Consider the following 22,496-nt stretch of genomic DNA (forward strand, 5'->3'; position numbering starts at 1 on the left):
GGAGCTGGACATTGAAAAGTGTCCCCAATCGGCCGCCCGCCCGACCCACCCGCTGCTATCCCGACCGGCAGGACCATGAGTGGCCACGCCGTCGGGAATTCAGCCGGTCGGGGGTGGAGAATGGCGGGGCAGGTAGGGGTTACGCGGCGTGAGTACGCCGCTTTACGGGGCCCGGAGAATGGGGATCCATGTGGGGAAATGGATTCTTCTTCCCGGTGCCGGCCAGAATTATGGCGTTGGGGCGCCGAGGAGAATCCATCCCCACATATTCACAGCCCTGCAGGGGGACAGCAGGGAGCCGGCGCGAGGCCCCGCACTTCTGGGTCAGAGGCCTCGCGTGTGCACGGCGGCATCCAGTGGCCGTGCCCTGCTCCATGGCGGACTCAGACCGCGCAAATAGTGCCCCCGAATGGCCGTGCACCCAACCCGGGTCGCCCACTCAAAATTACCCCGGTCCCGTATGAGGCGGCCCCTGCCCTCCGATCGGCCCACCCCCAACCACGGCAAGTATCCCGAAGGGCAGGATCAGGAGTGGTCCACGCCGCCGGGACTTCGGCTGGTCAGGGGCGGAGAATAGTAGGGCGGACCTCTGGCAATGGCTGCAGGCAGGGGGAGGCAGCGCGGCATCCTTCCCCGGTACTCCGCCGCTGTTCGAGGATCGGGGAGCCCGCGCTGGCTCCGATTCCGAGTGTGGAACTGGACTCCCCGCCCGGCGGCGGGGGTGCGGGCAGTCGAGCCCCAGCTACAGTAACTCGAGTTGGACAGCCCTCCCTCTCGGGCCACCCATCAGATCGGACGAGACGCGGCAACTTGAGCCGGTGATGGCGGAGCAGGGACCTTATCGGAAACTGAAGCGGCGGCTGAAGGGTTGTCGGGTTCCAGGTCGAAACCCGGTTGACTCCGATAGCCGGACGTCCAGGGTCGTGAGCCGGAGACCGAGACAGAGACGGGGATTGTTTGGGCGGCACCAATTGGGTTGTTTATCCAGCGAGAGCCTCTGTGACTTGGAATCGTTTGAACACTGCAGAGTGGACTTGGATAATGAAGAGTTTGGTGAGGATGTTTACAGCCAGAGTTTTTAGTGATCGGAGAGTGAACTTTTTCTAATGGTTGAGTTGTCAGAATTAAGAGGCATTAACTGAGATTTACAACAGTGGCCAGGAGAAGCTGTTTTACGCAGACAGTTGTGAGGTTGTATTTACTTCCAGCTTTCATCAATAAATGGCTTCCGAATCCGGGTAACCCCCCCCCCCCCCCCGGGGCTATCAGGGAGGTAAAGACCAATACCTTGGCCTCTCACCCCACCTGGACTCTATGATCTATGATGTTTCAACACGCCAAATATTGCTACTTCCGGGCTCGGGGCCACCCCTACCCCAGAATCTCGGACATGACATCCGAGAACCCCTGCCAGAATCCCCTCAACTTTGGACATGCCCGGAGCATGTGGATGTGATTCGCGGACCCCCCTGCGCACACCAGCCACACCTATCCTCCACCCCTGCAAAGAACCAGCTCATCCTGTCAATTGCCATGTGCGCTCTATGCACCACCTTAATCTGGATGAGACTTAACCTTGTACACAACGAGGACATGTTGACCATCCACTTAAAAAATATATTTTTATAAAGAATTTTTCAATAACAATATTTTCCACCTTACAAACAACCCCCCCCCCCCCCCCTAACAAAGAAACGAAAAAACCTCGTGTGGCAAGACATGAACATGGCAAGTCAATGAAATACAGAACTTTGTACATTGGATTCTTCCCGTACATGTCAGTTTCCGGGTCATTCATGTGCTTTCTTGCTCACATGTATGTTGACCATCCACAGGGCTTCCTTCCACATCCTGGCCCTCACCTCCCCACCCAGCTCCTCCTTCCATTTACGTCTGATCTCCTCCACTGGCGCCCCTCTCTCTCCATCAGCTCTCCATAAACATCTGCCATACTCCCCTCTCCAATATCACCTTTGGACAGCAACTCAGCTTGTAGCCCCGAAGGTGGCAGCCCCGGGAAGGACGACACCTCTCTCCTCACAAAATCCCTCCCCTCTCTCCTCACAAAGTCCCTCACCTGCAGGTACCTGAACACGTTCCCCTTAGGCAACTGATATATTTCCTCAAGCTCATCCAGGCCTATGATAATTGCATACCGGCACCCACATGTCTTCCAACCCGAAATGTTGCCTGCTCTGGTTCCAGACTTGCAACGCTGAGACCATCACCAAACTCATTGAATACTGGACAAGCGAGAACGGGAGTGGCACCAGCAACAGTGCCCTCAGACTCATCCCCCTAAATGATGATGCCTCCATCCGCCCCCCCCCCCCCCAAAACTGATCCCTCCTCGAGTGCCCATTTCCTGGCCATTGCAATGTTCGTAGCCCAGTAGTAATTCGGCAATGCCAACCCCACCCTCTTTCCAAAAACACCCGCCCACATGAACTTCATTCACTTCCTAAAAAAGGACTTGGAAACAAATGTGGGGAGGTTCTGGAACAGGAACTTGGGCAGCATCGTTATTTTAACCGTCTTCACGTGCCAAGCCAGTGACAAAGGCAACACATCCCACCTCCTCAAGTCCGCCTTCATTCCCTCCCCCAGTCGGGCCAAATTCAATTTATGCAGCTGGGCCCAGCTCCGTGCCACCTGTATCCTGAGATACCGAACACTCGCACCCACCACTCGAATGGCAAGCCCCCTAACCTCCTCTCCTGCACTCAGGCATTAATCGGGAATACCTTGCTTTTCCCCATGTTCAAAACAGTCAAATTCAGTCAGGATCTCCATAATCCTATCAAAACATCCCACCGGGTCTGTGATATATAGCAGAAGATCATCTGCATATAATGAGACTCTGTGCTCGACCCTCCCCTCTCAATCCCTCGCCAACCCCTCGACGTCCTGAGTGCCTTTGCTAAAGGCTCTATTGCCAGAGCAAAAAACAACAGGGAGAGCGGGCATGCCTGCCTTGTCCTCTGATTCAGCCCAAAATACCCCAAACCCATCCTATTCATCCAGACACTAGTCATCAGGCCTTATACAGCAGCCAAACCCAAACCACAACACTCTGGCCAAACCTGAACCAGCCCAGCACCTCCAGTGAATTGGTCCACTAAACCCAATCGAAAGCCTTCTCCACATCCATTGCCACCACTACTTTCAACTCCTGCCCCTCTTGAGGGCATCAGAATGACATTGAGCAACCTTCGCACATTTGTTGACAGCTGCTGCCCCTTTGCAAACCCCATCTGGTTCTCTCTTATCACCCCCGGCACATAGTCCACTATCCGTGAAGCTAACACCTTCGCTAGCAACTTTGCATCGACATTTAACAGCGAAATCGGGAGGTATAACCCACATTGCTCCGGGTTTTATCCAATAAAATCAACAAAATGGATGCCTATGACAATGTGGGGGAGAACAACCCCCTCCCCTCGACTCATTATACTTCCCCACAAGCAGAGGCCCCAACACCAAACTTCTTGTAGAACCCGTCTGAAACCCATCCGGTCCCGAGGCCTTCCCCGCCTGCAACAAGCCTACGCGGTGTGATGATTATGCATAAAGCAATTCTGTATATAATATTGTACATGACGTCCGACCACTAGGTGGCAGTGTAAACCTACCACATGACTCTATGTTTGGGAGTTGAGAGTAAGTCGTGTATGTGGATAGACATATTTTTCAGTAGTTCAGAATAATTAGTTAGTGTTAGTAGTTTGTCATATATTTATTCCATTATCTTTGCCACACATTTGTTTTATAATTTATTTTAACTAGTCAAGAACTAGATGTTCTTCTGTGCATCATTCACACCGGCCTGGCAGAAGAATATGACACACGGTCCATCACCTCCCAATCCCCGCAGCTTCTCTCCTCCACCCTTGGAAACTCCAGCCCAACCAAGAACTGCCACATGCCCTCTCCCCAGGTGGAGGCTCCGATTCATACAGCTTTCTGTCAAATGCCTCAAATACCCCATTTACCCCTCTGGGTCCAACACCACCATGCTTCTCTTATCCCTCACCCTTCTAATCTCCCTCTTCGCTGCTTCCTACCTCAGTTGGTGCGCCAACATCCTATTCGCTTTTTTCCCATACTCATGCGCTGCCCCTCTGGCTCCCTGCAGTTGCCCATGGACACCAACCCAAATTCCATCTGGATCCTCTGCCTTTCCTTTATAGCCCCTCCTCTGGCGCAACTGGGTACCTCCAGTCTACCCTCAAAATCTCATCCACCAGCCTTGCGCTCTCCTCACATTCCAATGGTTCATGAACCACCTCAACTCTCTCGCCACTGCCAAAACCTTCAACGACCTGAGGCATGACTGGTCCAGACCATGTTAACATGGCCCCCCCCCCCATTGTCAGCTGGTGCCTGTCCAGGTCTGGAATCTTCCTTAATACCTGCCTTAAGAAATACCTGTCATCCCAATTTGGGGCATAGAATTTCACCAGAACCACAGGTACCTGCCTCCAGGATCTGCTACAATACTGCCAACCTCGAAGGCCACTTTCTTGTTGACCAGCACCGCCACCCCCTTATCTTCATATCCAATCCTGAGTGGAACACGTGCCCCTACCATCCCTTCCTCAGCCTCTTCTGATCTCCCAGCTTCAGGTGCTTCTCCTGAAGAAACACAACGTCCCCCTTCAAACTCCTCCAGTGTGCGAAAACACGCGGCCATTTAACTGGCCCATTCAATCCCCGCACATTCCATGTAATCAACCTGGTTGCCCCCTTCCCTGCTGATCAGCCATAACACTTCTTTAGCCAGCTCTTCCTGATCTGCACTCTTCTGGGCCCACCCCAGGATGTCCACCACCATCCCTCCCTAACCAACTGCATCACACCAACCACACCAACGCCAGCATCCCTCCCCCTCCCCATAACCAAACAAAGAACCAACCCTTTCCCTCCTCCTCACAGCCCTCCACTTCAATCTCATTCTGCCCCAACCAGCTAGCATGGTGATCCACACCCGGGGCCTCTGGCTACCCCTCATCCCCCAGTCCGCCCTTCGACCCCTATTCCCCCAAACCCTAAACATAAGGCACACTCGCACTCTCTGCTCTCCTCACCATAACCTTCGCCAATCCACCCACCCTGTGTGCCCACATTCTATATATAACACAATTCCAAAGTTCAATGTCCTCGTACTCCTCCCAGTCCATAGTCTCTCAGAGACTCCTTCGCCTCCTCCGGCAAGTCAAAATAGAACTCTTAGTTCTGGTGCGTAACCCATAGATGAATGGGGTACAGAACTCCAAATCTCACTCCCATTTTGAGGGGGCAGCCTTGATCCGATTGTAACCGGCCCTCCGCTTGGCCAGCTCCGCTCCCAGGTCTTGATAAATACGCAGCTCGTTCTCCTCTCTTGTATACTCCTTTGTCTGCCTCGGCCACCTCATAATCTTCTCCCTGTCTAGAAAATGAGGCAACTGCATCACCATCGCCCGCTGTGGCTCCCCCACCTGCAACCTCCTCCTCAACACCTGTGCGCTCGATCCATCTTGAGAGGGGCGGACAAAGATCCCATCCCCCATCAGCTTCTCGAACATGTTCACCACGTACTTGGCAGCCTGCGCTCCTTCAATAGCCTCAGGCGTCCCCATGATCCGGAGGTTTTTCCTGCTGGAGCGGCTCTCAAGATCCTCCAACTTCTCCCTCAGTCTTTTTTGGCTATTCGTCACCATCCCCACCTCTGCCGCCAGTGAGGTCAATCGATCCCCGTGCTGCCCCACTTTCTCCTCCATCTTTTGGATTGCCAGGCTCTGTGTCTCCTGCCTCTGCTCCACGCGCTGAATCGCTGACCTAAGCGGCTCCATCAACTTAGCCAGGTCCTCTAATACCTACTTCCTTTGCTGCTGGAACTTGCTATTGAGAAATTCCACCAGCTGCTCCATAGACCACTGGGTGGGCAGCGCTGCCCCCCCTCCCCCCACCCTCTGCCATTTTCCCTGTGTCACATCTCTATCACTCTCGTAATCAAGCTGCTGCCTCTTTCCAATTGCATTCCTCATCCGATGAGCCATAAACCAGTCCCACTAGAGGAGTATTACATTCCCTCGGTACTCATGCACCTTTTTCCATCAAACATCACACAAATTGGGTGGGAAAGGGCCCAAAAAAATCCACCAAAAGCGGGAGCCACCAAATGTGCTACCGCATACTTCATGGCTGCCACCGGACGTCCCCCTCTATTTTTCTTGGATTCAAAGAGGATGATCTCAGTTTCCCCAAATTAAACTCTAGGCTGGATTCTTCAGCCCCGACCGCCGCAAGAATGCCACGGGTGAGATGCGGACAATGGAGAAGTCCATTGACCTCGGGCGGGATTCTCCAGTCGTGGCCGGAGAATCCCATCCTCTATGTGCAACAGTTTTTTCCCCAGTCACTCAAATCTATTGATTTACCGTTGCAACTTTTTGTCCCCATTGCCTCTATTTGTTCAGCCACCAAATATGCTGTCTCAAGCAAACTTAGATATACGTTCTCTATTCATTCATGTAAGAAATGTAGTTATATAGTTAAATGTTGAGGGCCCAATATGGATCCCTGGGGGATACCATTTGTCACATTCTGCCAACTAGAAAACATATCCATTATCCCGATTCACTGCCTCCTACCTCCTTATCAATTCCTTATCCATGTCACCAGGTTGCCTTGAAATCCATGCACTCTAATTTTGTTTACTCCACTTGCATGGGGGCTACAAGCCAGCATGGACTGCTTTGGCTTGTTATGCCATCTGAACTGCCCATCTAATTCTCTCGCCTCCTTTATACTGCTCCTTAAATCATACCACATTGAAAAAGCTTTTTAGTCACTTGTCTAGTATCTCTTTAGGTGGCTGAGTTTCAGATTGTGTTTGATAATACTCCTGTGAAGTGCTTTAGGGTGTTTTACTATTTTAAAGCTGTAGGTTGTTGTTGTAATTTCTATGCATTTCTCTGTACAGGATGCGACCAGTACATAAGCAGTTTTCCAAGGATTTCCTTACTTAAACAGCAGAACCAGTCCATTATTGCACTGAAACAGAATCTGTCTGCCTGCTTTAATTCAGGTGAGGTTTGTGCTGTACAGCACATACACAAGGGGTTTTATTGTTATCCCACATCCTTGGGTGATGCTATGGTCTGAAGGGAAACTCTAGTCCAGTAATCGATTTACCAAGAGTTGGCATCCGAAAATCACTAAACTCTTGTTAAAATCCACCTGGTACAGAGAGAGGCCACTGTCCTGTCTTTTCCCGCCTGCCTAGGAATCCACATTAAGGGTGGCCCCATTTTTACAAATGGATAGTCAATAATCATGGGCAATACTTGCAAGTCAAGTACAAGGTAGATATTAGCTGAATCGAAGTCCAGTTGGTTCATACAAGTTAATGCAAATAATTTGTGATGATATGCTTTGGGAGGGAAAATAAAGGAGAGGCTTTTTAGAAAACAGCTGATTGGTGTAGCTGGGGTGGATATGGGGTGGATTCCACATTGCCCAACGTGGTATCGGTTTCATTGCCTTAGTCTTTCTAAAGAGATTAATATGGCTGTGCAATCTTCCGGCCATTCCTTTGTTATTATTTGTTTCTGAGAGCATGACGATGACAGGCTGTTGCTTGACTAGGCCTTCGTTGTTTGACTAAGTGAAAGAAACAATGGAGATGGTGAGGTGGTGTTAACAGAGAGTTTCCATGTTGGTGACTGCTTTTAAGAACAGGAGGATCTTATTCAGTCCTCAAGTCTGTTCCGCCATTCAATTAGGTAATTGCTGGCCTGCACGTCAACTCCATTTATCTATCTTTGTTTGAAGATGTTTGATTCTGTGTTATGGAATTGTTGCATTTCATGCTTTTTTTAGGTTTTGTAGTCGACATTGAAGCCCTTGTCCTGGAGTTACAGCCAGGGACATTGTTATATCCTACAATCTGTTCCGAAGCCCAGTGTTGGCAGAATGAGTGCTGGTTGCATGATCTCGATGAATACTGCAAATATTTGGACTGTTCTGCAGAGCATGGGCTGAAAACCTTGGTCAAGGTGACGGAAACAGTGATTAGAACCGGGTGGTATTGGGACATCTCTAATTTGTGGAGATCTCCTCATTTCTCTGGGTTGTGTTCATCGCACTCAAATGTTTTGAACCTCTACACCTCATTACTGAAGCTGGAGCCAGAGCAAGGTAGGTGTGATTGGGGGTGGGGGTGTGTGTGAGCGGTGAACGACGGGGGGGAGGGGTGGCTGGGGCTGGGGTGGGGGTGGGGGGTGAGCGACGGGGGGGGGGGGGTGGGGGGGGGGGCGTCAACCTGGAGATGAGCAATAAAGAATAATCCAAACAGTGAGGTTTATTGCAGAATTCAAATTTAAACCATCTACCATGGTGAGATTTGAACCTGGAACCCGAATTCATTCATTTTGGTTTATGGTTTACCGGTTCAGTTACCTATGCCACAAGGTCACAGGAGGACCCCAACATTTTTTGGCTTGTCCATACCTGCCACAAGATGATTTTTTTATTGCAACCATTGACCATGGTGGGATTCCTTGCCAGGGACTCCAGAACATTGCTCTAGGTTTGTGATTTACCAGATCAGTGTCCCACTAGGTCGTAGGAGGAAGCAAATTAATTAGGTGAGTCTTGCCTGCCATCTGCAGGTTTATTTCCGAATTCAAATTTAACCATCAACCAATGTTGAGATTTAAACCTGAAACCCCAGAGCATTGCCCTAGGTTTGCGGTTCACCAGTTCAGAGTCCTATACCATAAAGCTACAGGAGGAAGTCAGGGTAGCTGCTGTCAATTTTGATGCTGATCAGAGGAGGAAGCTTCGCTAGTACAGTGATTGGAGGGATCATGTGGCGATTCAAGAGTTTGTGCTTGTGTCCCAGCCTCAACTTTAAAAAAAATAAATTTAGAGTACACAATTCATTTTTTCAAATTAAGGGGCAATTTAGCGTGGCCAATCCACCTGACCTGCACATCTTTGGGCTGTGGGGGCGAAACGCACGCAAACACGGGGAGAATGTGCAAACTCAACATGGACAGTGACCCAGAGCCGGGATCAAACCGTGAGGCAGCAGTGCTAACCACTGCACCACCGTGCTGCCCGCCTCAACTATTCTATTTCCATTTCTGTGTAAAGTTGGTGACCAATATCTACTCCCACAGACACCTTAATTACAATTCCTCTCACCTTGCTTCCGGCTAAAATTCTAATATATCCTTGGTTTCTCCACGTCCACTGCTTCTGTTCGGTTCCGGGTTCTGTTATCTTTACACACAATCCCATGTGAAAAATCCACTCTTTTGAATTTATTGTTTTTAAAAAAATCTTAACTCAAAAATTCTAAGTCATAAGAACGTGGGGCGGGATTCTCCTTTCCGGGGACCAAGTCCCAACACTGGCGGGAAAACCGGCGTGAACCACTCCGGCGTCAACAGCCCCCGAAAGTGCGGTATTCTCTGCATTTCTGGGGGCTAGGTGGACGGCGGAGGGGTTGGCGCCGCTCCAGCCGGTGCCGAAGAGACTGCGCGAGTTTGCGCATGCGCTGAAGGGCCAGCGTGATCTCGTGCATGCACGGAACCGCCAGTGTATTTTGGCGCATGCGTGGGGGGTTCTCTTCTCTGCGCCGGCAATGGCGGAGCCCTACAGGGGCCGGTGTGGAAGGAATGAGTGCCCCCACGGCTCAGGCCCGCCTGCAGATCGGTGAGCCCCGATCGTCGGCCAGTCCAACGTGCCCCCCCCCCCCCCCCCGGGTCGGATCTCCCTGTGGCCCCCCCCCCCCCCCCCCCGAGACCGCACCAGCCGACTTACCTGCCAGGTCCCGTCGTGTGGGACCATCTCTAACGCACGGCGGCGGGACTGACCAGAAACGGACGGCCGCTCGGCCCAATTTGGCCCGGAGAATTGCCGGGGAGGGCGCTGCCAACGGCCCCCGACCGGCGTGGCATGCACCCCGCCCCCGCCTGAAAAACGGCGCCGGAAAATACGGCAGCCCGCGGCGGGGTGGGATTCACGCTGCCCCTTGGCGATTCTCCGACCCGGCTGGTAATCTTCTATGCTAGGTAGTAATGTTGTCTTTCACTAAAATGTTATTTTTTTCAGACGTCTTTAGAGTAAACATATCTAAGACCATAAGACATAGGATCAGAATTAGGCCGCTCGGCCCATCGAGTCTGCTCCGCCATTCAATCACGGCTGATATTTTTCTCATTCTCATTCTCCTGCCTTTTCCCATAATCCCTAATCCCCTTATTGATCAAGAACCTATCTATCTCTGTCTTAAAGACACTCAGTTATTTGGCCTCCATAGCCATCTGCGGCAAAGAGTTCCACAGATTCACCACCCTCTGGCTGAGGAAATTCCTCCTCATCTCTATTCTAAAGGATTGTCCCATTAGTCTGCGATTGTGCCCTCTGGTTCTATTTTTTCCTACTAGTGGAAACATCCTCTCCACTTCCACTCTATCCTGGCCTCGCAGTATCCTGTAAGTTTCAATAAGATCCCCCCTCATCCTTCTAAACTCCAATGAGTACAGACCCAGAGTCCTCAATCGTTCCTCATATGACAAGCTCTTCATTCTCAAAGTCATTCTTGTGAAACTCCTCTGGACCTTTTCCAAGGCCAGCACATCCTTCCTTAGACACGGGACCCAAAACTGCACCCAAAACTCCAAATGGTGTCTGCCAGAGCCTTATACAGCCTCAGAGGTACATCCCTGGTCCTGTATTCAAGCCCTCTTGATATAAATGCTAACATTGCATTTGCCTTCCTAACTGCCGACTGAACCTGCACGTTAACCTCAAGAAAATCTTGAACAAGGACTCCCAAGTCCCTTTGTGCTTCTGATTTCTTAAGCAATACCCCATTTATGAAATAGTCTATGCCTCCAATCCTCCTTCCAAAGTGCATAACCGTACACTTCTCCACATTGTATTCCAGAATAGAACCATACAAAGAACATTACATCAGGTTCGCTGTTCTCTAAGGGTAATCTCTCTCGGACAATATATAAATTCCTACAATTAAGAATTCTAGAAGGAGGAAATTTGCCAGCTTTAGCAAGCTTGCAGCCAAATTTAATTTCCCTGAATCTAGTCTTTACTGCGATTTATAAGCTGGTGATTTTGTTCGCTCACACTGTCCATCCTTTTCTCAACTACCTCCAAGTACATTGTTGGAAAGGAATTTGTCATTGCCTCAAACCTGCAGTGGTTCTTTTTCAAGTTGTACGATCTTTGTTATCCTCTGGACCCTCCCCTCTCCATAAGGTAAGAAATTATTGGGAAGGGGAGCTTCAGCTCGACCTTATGGACGACTGGTGGGAGGAGGCCCTTTTTAGGGTCAGCTGCACATCCTCTTGTGCTTGGTTAAGCTTAATTCAGTTTACAATTCTGCACAGAATTCACTTTACCAAGGCCAGAATTGGTATGTTTTTCTCCAACACAAGCAATAAATGCACCAGACGGTCACATGCCCTGCAAACCATACCGGCATGTCCTGGTCGTGCCCGAAGCTAGCCAGTTTTGGTCATCCTTCTTTGACAGTCTATCCAAAGTTCCAGATAGTGACTGACAGCCTTGCCCTTTGATAGCTATATTTGGAGTCTCATCTGCACTGGTCAGTTTCACTTAAGATTGAGGCAAACATCATTGAATTTGCCTCAATAATAGCCTGCAGGCGGATTTTATTTACCTGGAAATCCCCCAAGCCACCCAATGCTTCAAGCTGGTTGGAAGACTTGGGGCAGGATTCTCCGGCCGTGTACACCCGGCGACCTGGGTAAATCCCGCCCGAGGTCAATGGACTTCTCCATTGTCCGCCTCTCACCCCTGGCGTTGTTGCGGCGGACAGGACGGAAGAATCCAGCCCTTAATGTCTTTTCTATGTTTTGGAGAAGATTAAGTATGTCATAAGAGGATCAACAGAGAATTTTGTTTGCAGATGGCAACTATTTATCTCTTTTTTTCAAGAATTAATTACTGTCGACAATTAATTTGACTTTTTTTGGATAGTTTTTGTTTGTATGTTTGTTTATTTATTGGGGGAGAGTTGTATTATGGTACTGTATTGTACTTTGTTTACCTACTCCTTTCCTCTTTTGGAAATCAATAACAATAATTCAAAAAAAGAATTCTAGAGCCATTAGGATCCATGAAGTTTGCAGAGCGAGACTACAACCTTTTTAAAAAAACATATTTTATTACAAACATGTATCAAAGCAGGTTACAGCAAATAAACACCCTGGTAAACATACTTCCCAACAACCAACTATACAGTCTGTACAGATGTTTCCCCTTTTTCACCCCCCCTTCCCCCCACCCCCCTGCGATGAACCGCTCCTCAAACAGAGTCACAAACATCCCCCAACCTTTCCTCAAACTCCCCTCCTGAGCCCTTAACTCATACTTTTATCTTCTCTAACCACAGGAAGTCGTACAGGCGACCCAACCAAGCCGCTACCCCCCATCGCCACTCCAGCAAAATAAGCCACCGTGCAATCAGAGAGGCGAAGGCCACGACATCGGCCTTCCTCCCCTCCATGAGCTCCGGCTGCTCTGAAATCCCAAATATCGCTACCAGAGGGTCCGGGTCCACCTCCTCCTCCACTATCCTGGCTAAGATCGCAAACACTACCGCCCAGAATCTTCCCAATCTTTTGCAATCCCAAAACATGTGCGTGTGATTCACTGCCCCCCGCCCACACCTCTCACACTTATCTGCTACCCGATGAAAGAACCCACTCATTCTCGCCCGAGTCATATGCACCCTGTGCACCACCTTAAACTGTATCAGGCTCATCCTTGCACAAGAGGAGGTCCGTTTACCCTTCGCAGTGCCTCACTCCATACTTTCCAATTGATCGCCATTCCCAACTCCCCTCCCCATTTCTCCTTGATGTTCACCACCCGCTCGCCTCCCTGCTCCCCCAGCCACTTGTATATATCCCCATGTGGTAGTATGCATTAGGGGTCATGTGGGACTGTGAAGCGTGATGCTATTGGCTGACAGATCCCGGGTCCTGGTTGGCTGTTGATCCCTAGCTCCGCCCTGAAGGCGGAGTATAAGAACCCGGGCTTCTCCCCGCAGCTCCAGTCTGTTGCTGAACTGCGGGGAACAAGTCACGCTTAATAAAGCCTCATCGACTTCATCTCTATTCGTCTCTCTCGTAAGTCATTGTGCGCTACAATTTATTAAGCGTGCTTAAAGGACTATGGAGCTCAGGATCGCCCCGGAATGCCTGCGGATCAGCCCCCACGCAGTGAACTCAGCAGCAGTTCTTAAACACTGGCAGGCTTGTTTCAAAGGCTACCGTCGAACGGCCCCCGGCCGGGTCACAGAAGACCAGAAACTACAGGTCCTGCACTTGAGGGTAAGCCCGGAAATTTACCCTCTCATAGAAGACGCAGAGGATTTCCCGACGGCGCTCGCAGCACTAAAGAGCGTCTACGTTCGCCCAGTGAACCAGGTCTACGCACGCTACCAACTCGCGACGAGACTGCAAAGTCCCGGAGAATCGCTAGAGGAGTTCTACACCGCGCTGCTAATTTTGGGACGGGGCTGCAGCTGCCCGCCGGTAAACGCGACTGAACACACGGACATGTTAATTCGCGATGCGTTTGTGGCAGGTATGAACTCTCCCCAAATCCGCCAAAGACTTTTAGAAAAAGAGTCGCTAGGACTCTCAGAGGCACGGGCCCTTGCAGCTTCCCTAGATGTGGCCTCGCAAAATGCCCGCGCCTACGGCCCCGACCGCGCGGCAGCCCCTTGGGCTCCGTGGACCCCCATCGCGACAAACCCCCCCCCCTCCCTCACAGGCTTGCACGGTTAAGACGCCAGATCATCCCGGGCGGGCCCGCTGCTATTTCTGCGGGCAGGCGAAACACCCCCGGCAGTGCTGCCCGGCCCGCGCAGCGATTTGCAAGAGCTGCGGCAAAAAGGGCCATTTCGCGGCTGTGTGCCGGTCCCGGGGGGTCGCCGCTGTCCCCGGAGAAGAAAGAGTCCAGCGCATCCCAAACGCTCCCCAACCCACCCCAGCGCCCCAGGTGCGACCCGCGGGCGCCGCCATTTTGGGTCCCGGCCACCACGAGGGGAGGATGGGCGCCGCCATCTTGTGACCCCCCAGCCATGTGCGATGCATGGGGGCGGCCATTTTGTCCACCCCCGATCACGTGCGATCCGTGGGGCGGCCATTTTGTCCACCCCCGGCCGTGTGCGATTCATGGACGCCGCCATCTTGGATGACAACAATGGACCCCAGCATCGACGGCTCCACGGGGTCCGAAGAAGACGCTGAGACACTACGACCACATCTGGCCTCGGTGACGCTGGATCAAGCACGGCCCCGGACGCTCCAGACGACGACAACAACGGTGCTGATCAACGGACACGAGACACCATGCCTGATCGACGCCGGGAGCACCGAAAGCTTCATCCACCCCGACACAGTAAGACGCTGTTTTTTGACCATCCGTCCCAGTACGCAAAAGATTTCCCTAGCTGCAGGATCCCACTCCGTAGAAATCAAAGGGTTCTGCATAGTGACCCTAACGGTGCAAGGAAGGGAGTTTAAAAACTATAGGCTCGACGTCCTTCCCCAACTCTGCTCGCCCACATTACTGGGATTAGATTTCCAGTGCTACCTGCAGAGCCTAACGTTTCAATTCGGCGGCCCAATACCCCCACTCACTATCTGCGACCTCGCAACCCTCAAAGTTGAACCGCCATCCTTGTTTGCAAACCTCACCCCGGATTGCAAACCCGTCGCCACTAGGAGCAGACGGTACAGCGCCCAGGACCAGACATTTATCCGGTCCGAAGTCCAGCGGTTGCTGAAGGAAGGCATAATCCAGGCCAGCAATAGTCCCTGGAGAGCACAGGTGGTAGTAGTAAAGACCGGGAGAAGCAAAGGATGGTCATAGACTATAGCCAGACCATCAACAGGTACACACAGCTAGATGCGTACCCTCTCCCCCGCAATTCCGACATGGTAAATCGGATTGCCCAATATAAGGTCTTCTCCACCGTGGACCTCAAGTCCGCCTATCACCAGCTCCCCATCCGCCCAAGTGACCGCAAGTACACAGCCTTCGAGGCAGATGGGCGACTATACCACTTTCTAAGGGTCCCATTTGGCGTCACAAACGGGGTCTCGGTCTTCCAACGGGAGATGGACCGAATGGTTGATCAACACGGGTTGCAGGCCACGTTCCCGTATCTCGACAACGTAACCATCTGCAGCCATGATCAGCAGGACCACGACGCCAACCTCCAAAAATTCCTCCAGACCGCAAACGCCTTGAACCTCACATACAACGAGGACAAGTGCGTGTTTAGCACAAACCGGCTGGCCATCCTGGGATACGTAGTGCGCAATGGGATAATAGGCCCCGACCCCGAACGCATGCGCCCCCTTATGGAATTTCCCCTCCCCCACTGCTCCAAAGCCCTGAAACGCTGCCTGAGTTTTTTTTCATATTACGCCCAGTGGGTCCCCCAGTATGCAGACAAGGCCCGCCCACTAATACAGACCACGACCTTCCCTCTGTCGACAGAGGCTTGCCAGGCCTTCAGCCGCATCAAAGCGGATATCGCAAAGGCCACGATGCGCGCCATCGACGTGTCCCTCCCCTTCGAGGTCGAGAGCGACGCCTCCGATGTAGCTCTAGCGGCCACCCTTAACCAAGCGGGCAGACCCGTGGCCTTCTTCTCCCGAACGCTCCACGCCTCAGAAATCCGCCACTCCTCAGTGGAAAAGGAAGCCCAAGCCATAGTGGAAGCTGTGCGACATTGGAGGCATTACCTGGCCGGCAGGAGATTCACTCTCCTCACTGACCAACGGTCGGTAGCCTTCATGTTCGATAATGCACAGCGGGGCAAAATTAGAAATGACAAGATCTTAAGGTGGAGGATCGAGCTCTCCACCTTCAACTACGAGATCTTGTACCGTCCCGGAAAGCTGAACGAGCCGTCCGATGCCCTATCCCGCGGCACATGTGCCAACGCACAAATAGACCGTCTCCAAACCCTCCACAAGGACCTCTGCCACCCGGGGGTCACTCGGTTCTAACATTTTATAAAGTCCCGCAACCTCCCCTACTCTGTGGAGGAGGTCCGTACAGTCACCAGGAACTGCCACATCTGCGCTGAGTGCAAACCGCATTTTTTCAGGCCAGATAGAGCGCACCTGATCAAGGCTTCCCGTCCCTTTGAACGCCTCAGTCTGGATTTCAAAGGGCCCCTCCCCTCCACCGATCGCAACGCATACTTCCTGAACGTGGTGGACGAGTACTCCCGTTTCCCTTTCGCCATCTCCTGCCCCGACATGACAGCGGCCACAGTTATTTAAGCCCTTAGCACCATATTCGCACTGTTCGGTTGCCCCGCATATATCCATAGCGACAGGGGGTCCTCCTTCATGAGTGACGAGCTGCGCCAGTTCCTGCTCAGCAAGGGCATAGCCTCGAGCAGGACGACCAGCTACAACCCCTGGGGGAACGGGCAAGTAGAGAGGGAGAACGGCACGGTCTGGAAGACCGTCCTACTGGCCCTACGGTCCAGGGATCTCCCAGTTTCATGGTGGCAGGAGGTCCTCCCGGACGCTCTCCACTCCATCCGGTCGCTGCTGTGTACCACCACTAACCAAACGCCTCATGAGCGCCTCCTTGTCTTCCCCAGGAAGTCCTCCTCTGGAACGTCGCTGCCGACCTGGCTGGCGGCCCCAGGACCCATCTTGCTCCGGAAACATGTGCGGGCGCACAAGTCGGACCCGTTGGTCGAGAGGGTTCATCTCCACGCGAACCCGCAGTACGCCTACGTGGCGTACCCCGACGGCCGACAGGACACGGTCGACCTGCGAGACCTGGCGCCCGCCGGCAACATGCACACCCCCTCGACATCGATCACCCCCTCCCTGCCACCGGCGCACCCCGCGACCGCCCCCTTCCCGGGAGGATCGGTCCTCCTCCCATGTCCGACCAGGAGTGAAACAGAAGCAGACACCGAAAAGCTCCCGGAGACGACAACGCGGGAACAAGCACCTGCACCACCACCGGTGCTGAGGCGAACGACAAGGAAGACCAGACCGCCCGCTCGACTCGTGGCATCGGTGTAACACAAGAATGTTGTTGGACTGTAACGAGAATGTTCTTTTCCTCTTACGAATATTGTAAATAGTTCTCAAACCCTGTACATAGCCCAGTGTAGGGCATTGAAATGACATGCCAAAAAATTTTTCCCTCCCAGGACCAGCCTTGTAAACCCCTACCACCATGCGAAGCACCACCCCGCCGGGTTCATTTTTAACAAGGGGTGAATGTGGTAGTATGCATTAGGGGTCATGTGGGACTGTGAAGCCGTGATGCTATTGGCTGACAGATCCCGGGTCCTGGTTAGCTGTTGATCCCTAGCTCCGCCCTGAAGGCGGAGTATAAGAACCCGGGCTTCTCCCCGCAGCTCCAGTCTGTTGCTGAACTGCGGGGAACAAGTCACGCTTAATAAAGCCTCATCGACTTCATCTCTATTCGTCTCTCTCGTAAGTCATTGTGCGCTACAATTCCCCAATTTTCCCCTCCCCTTCCACATTCAGAAGCAGCAGTCACTCCAGCAGGGTGTATCCCGGCAACCTAGGGAACCCCTTCCAGACCTTTTGTGCAAAGTCCCTAACCTGCAGATACCTGAACTCACTCCCCCTCGGCGACTACAACCTTTTTAATGATGACTCAATAATACTTTATTATAAACTTACATCTTGAATTAAATTTTTTTTTCCCCAATTAAGGGATAATTTAGCATGGCCAATCCACCAAGCCTGCACATCTTGACATGAGGAGAATGTGCAAACTCCACATGGACAGTGGTGACCTGAGGTCGGGATCGAACCCGGGCCCTGTTAACCACTGTGCCGCCCCTGGATTACATTATCATAATGTTTTGAATATTAGCATCTGAATGCAAGATAAACTAATTTATTTAAATATAGTCAATGCAAACCTCAAATCCACTTGTAAAATATCCAAACAATGAACAAACTCGTTTTCTACTTACAAGCAGAAGTATAAAGTGTAGTTTTTGCTGTCTCCATCTCAGCTATGGGAAAAACTTTCTTAAGGTCTCAACTCTATTTTCCCACCTCATTAGACTGCCTTATTTACTTAAGTTTTAAATGTTTTAAGTTTTAAATGTTTAAGTTTAAGTGTCAAATATGAATGACATGACTGTTGTCAGTTTTACTGCTAGATCGTTTTGCTCTGGGCAGTTCTTGAAAATCAATACAACATACAGCAGGTGTAATTTTCTCAGCTTATGCATGGCTCCCTGTCTGGTAAAGCCTTGTTTTCAAGGCCTCTGTCTGCCTGTCTCTGTGGAATTTTCCATTTTTAGTACGGAGTGCTGGCTGAGGTGCGCAGCTGACTTTTCTCGCCACATAGTGCAACACTCTGTGCAAAAATAAATGGAGGCTGGGAAAAGCAGTAATGCCGGGAATTCCAGGGTCAGGGTGCTGTTTTTAAAGGATGCCTCAATATCCGATAAAAGAAAAACAGTAAACTCCCTCACGCACACGGGCACCCCTCCGCCCATGGACACACTGAGAACGAGCCCCCATGGACACCCAGGACGTCAGGGCATTGCAAAAGTACTGACTGCCTGGACGTGTCCGTCTTCCCTGGGGTCTATACTTTCTTCAAATTGGGATATTGTATTCGCTTCTTATGATGCAGTTGGATAGGCAATAAATGCTGGCTTTTCCACCAGTGCTCACATCTTGTGCATGAACAAAAAATCCTTTTAGTCTGTAAGCGCACCCTTAGCTTCAAATTTCTTGTCATTTTAAATCTCTGCCCAACTCGCATTCTGACCTCTCTGTCCCTGACCATCAACAATGTTCTAATGAAGCTCAGCACAAGTTTGCAGAGCAGTTCTTCAACTTTCAACAAGGGTGGGAGGGTGTGGGAACCTAAGCAGGGAGACATAAGAGAGGGAAATAAAGGTAGAAATTAATGGCAGAAAAGTAGAAAGCAAAAATAGAAGGCAGGGGAAATAAGGGCGTGCAACCAATAGTACAAAAAAACTATGCATATAAATGTTAAAAAGACAAGTCGAAAAGCACTGTATTTGAATGCATGTAGCATTTGCAACAAGGTGAAGACTTAAAAGCGCAGATTGATATGAATGGATATGATATGATTGTGATTACGGAGACATGGCTGCTGGATGACCACAACTGGGAACTTAACATCCTGGGGTACTCAATATTTAGGAAGGATAGGAAAAAAGGAAAAGGAGGTGGGATGGCATTGTTTTGAAAAAAATGTTTTTATTCAGAAAGATTTTCAGTATTTTATTTTTAAATGTATTTTATTACAAACATGTATCAAAACAAGTTACAGCAAATAAACACCCCGGGAAACATACTTCCCAACAATCAACTATACAGTCTGTACAGATTTTCCCCCTTTTTCATCCCTCACCCCCCTGCGACAAATAGCTCCTCAAACACGGTCACAAACATCCCCCACCTTTCCTCACACACCCCTGCTGAGTCCCTTAGCTCATACTTTATCTTCTCTAACTGCAGGAAGTCGTACAGGTCACCCAACCATGTCGCTACCCCCGGTGGCGATGCCAACCGCCACTCCAGCAAAATTCACCGCCGTGCAATCAGAGAGGCGAAGGCCACGACATCGGCCTTCCTCCTCTCCATGAGCTCCGGTTTCTCTGAAACCCCAAATATCGCCACCAATGGAACTTACCGTGCAGAAGGAGGCCATTCGGCCCATCGAGGCTGCACCGGCCCTTCGAAAGAGCATCCTACCTAAGTTCACCGTAACCCACTAACCCCACCTAACGGTTTTGGACACGAAGGTCAATTTATCATTTATTTTTAAATTTTTAGAGTACCCAGTTCATTTTTCCAATTAAGGGCAATTTAGCAAGGCTAATCCACCTACCCTGCACATCTTTGGGTTGCGGGGCGAAACCCATGCAAACACGTGTACCCAATTCATTTTGTTTTCGAATTAAGGGGCAATTTAGCATGTTCAATCCACCTACCTTGCACATCTTTGGGTTGTGGGGGCGAAACCCACGCAAGCACAGGGAGAATGTGCAAACTCCACACGAACTGTGACCCAGAGCCGGGATCAAACCTGGGACTTCAGCGCTGTGAGGCGGCAGTGCTAACCATTGCACCACAGTGCTGCCACTAAGGGCAATTTATCATGGCCAATCCACCTAACCTGCACATCTTTGGACTGTGGGAGGAAACCCACGCAGACACAGGGAGAATTTGCAAACTCCACACAAACAGTGACTCAAGCCGGGAATCGAACTGGACCCTGAAGCGATGAAGTAACTGTGCTAACCACTGTGCTACCGTGCTTCCACATTCGGAAGCAGCACTCCCGCCTTGAATCGTTCCAATTTTTCGCAAACCCAAAGCACTTGCGCGTGATTCGCTGGTCCCCGCCCACACCTCTCGCACTCATCTGCTACCCCCTGAAAGAACCCACTCATTCTCGCCCGAGTCATATGCACCCTGTGTACCACCTTAAACTGTATCAGGCTCATCCTTGCACAAGAGGAGGTCCCGTTTACCCTTCGCAGTGCCTCACTCCATACTCCCCAATTGATATCCCATCCCAACTCTGCTTCCCATTTCTCTTTGATCTTCACCACCCGTTCAACTCCACTTGTATATATCCCCAATTCTTCCCTCCCCTTCCACATCCGGAAGCAGCAGTCGCTCCAGCAGAGTGTATCCCAGCAACCTAGGGAACCCCCTCCAGACCTTTCACACAAAGTCCCTAACCTGCAGATGCCTGAACTCACTCCCCCTCGGCAGTTCTACCCTCTCCCGGCTCATGATTCTCACACGGCGGCGTTAGCACAGACATCCCTTCCACCCAAAAATGCCTCCTCAGCTGATTCCACATCTTCACCGTGGACTGCACCACTGGGCTCCCTGAATACCTAGTCAGAGCGATTGGCAACACTGCCATCACCATAGCCCTCAAACTAAACCCCTCACAAGATTCCTCCTCCATCCGAACCCACTCTACCCTTTCTCCTTCCCACCACCGCCGAACCTTGTCCACATTCGTCGCCCAATAATAATGAAGCAAGTTCGGCAACGCCAACCCCCCCCCCTCTGCCTCTGTAGCAGGATCCTCCCCACCACCGGCACATTTCCTGCCCCATACAAAGTCCGAGATGATCTTGCCCACTTTCCGAAAAAAGGCCTTTGGTATAAAGATCGGAAGAGCCTGAAAGATAAACAAGAACCTCGGCAGAATATTCATTTTCACCACGTGGAGCGTTAAGTGCAATGTATCCCACCTCCTAAGATCCTCCCTGGCCTCCTCCACCAGCTTAGTTAAGTTCCACTTATAGAGAACCGTCCATTCCCTCGCTACCTGAATCCTCAAATACCTAAACCTGTCCCTTGCTACTGTAAATGGCATCCTCCCTAAATTAGCCCACTGTGCCAGCTCATTCACTGGGAAAACCTCGCTTTTCCCTACATTCAGCTGATGCCCCGAGAACCGTCCAAATCTCCTCAGCAGGCCCATAATCCTTCCCATACTCTCCAACGGATCCGGAACATACAGCAAGAGGTCATCGGCATAGAGCGACACCCGATGCTCCCTCTGTCCCCTCATAATCCCCGCCACTCTGCCGATCCCTTGAGAGCCATCGCCAATGGCTCTATGGCCAGCGCAAACAGCAACGGTGACAGCGGGCATCCTTGCCTCGTACCCCTGTGTAAGTACAAGCTTTGTGAGCTCATATCATTCGTCCTCACCCTCGCTCTTGGCGCCACATACAGCAACCGCACCCATGCCACAAATCTCGGCCCAAACCCAAATCTTCCTAAAACTTCGAACAAGTACCGCCACTCCACCCAATCAAATGCCTTCTCCGCGTCCATGGACACCACCACCTCCGGTACCAGAGCCCCTGATGGATTTATCACCACATTCAACAGCCGTCTTGTATTACTCGCGAGCTGCCTGCCCTTCACAAAGCCGGTTTGATCTTCTGCAACCACCCCCGGGACACAGTCCTCCATCCTCCCCGGCAACAACTTAGCCAATATTTTCACATCTGTGTTCAATAGTAATATGGGTCTATATGACCCACATTCCACTGGGTCCTTCCCTTTTTTGGGCATTAATGTGATTATTGCCTGCATCATCATCTCCGGCAACTCCCCCTTCTCCAGTGCTTTATTAAACGCCTCCAAGAGATGTGGTGCTAGATCCGTCACAAATTCCTGATTAAATTCCACTGGGTACCCATCCGGCCCAGGGGCCTTCCCCGACTTCATATCCCTGATACTATCCAGCACCTCCCTCAGCCCCAGGGGCTCCTCCAACACCTGCCTCTTTGCTTCCTCCACCTGGGGAAATTCCAGCTCATCCTGAAACCGCCCCGTGTTCCCCTCCTCTCCCCCCAGTCCGCCTTGTATAGTTCCTGGTAGTACTCCCTAAAT

At 51.2% G+C, this 22,496-nt stretch overlaps 1 protein-coding gene across 4 annotated transcripts in view; it reads left to right on the plus strand.

The window, feature by feature from the left end:
• Positions 1-357: 357 nt before the first annotated feature.
• The window catches only part of LOC140414727 (uncharacterized), a 147,110-nt gene continuing 124,971 nt past the window's right edge, over positions 358-22,496 (plus strand). For 2 of the 4 annotated variants that reach the window (XM_072501001.1, XM_072501003.1), the window contains exons 1-3: positions 358-1,053; positions 6,968-7,072; positions 7,867-8,184. In XM_072501001.1, coding sequence (XP_072357102.1) covers positions 822-1,053; positions 6,968-7,072; positions 7,867-8,184 — 655 coding nt within the window. In that variant the 5' untranslated portion in view covers positions 358-821. The remainder of the gene's footprint in view (positions 1,054-6,967; positions 7,073-7,866; positions 8,185-22,496) is intronic. The other 2 variants (XM_072501002.1, XM_072501004.1) reach the window with 2 other exon arrangements.

The sequence above is a fragment of the Scyliorhinus torazame genome, chromosome 1, assembly GCF_047496885.1.
Source record: "Scyliorhinus torazame isolate Kashiwa2021f chromosome 1, sScyTor2.1, whole genome shotgun sequence".
NCBI lineage: Eukaryota > Metazoa > Chordata > Chondrichthyes > Carcharhiniformes > Scyliorhinidae > Scyliorhinus > Scyliorhinus torazame.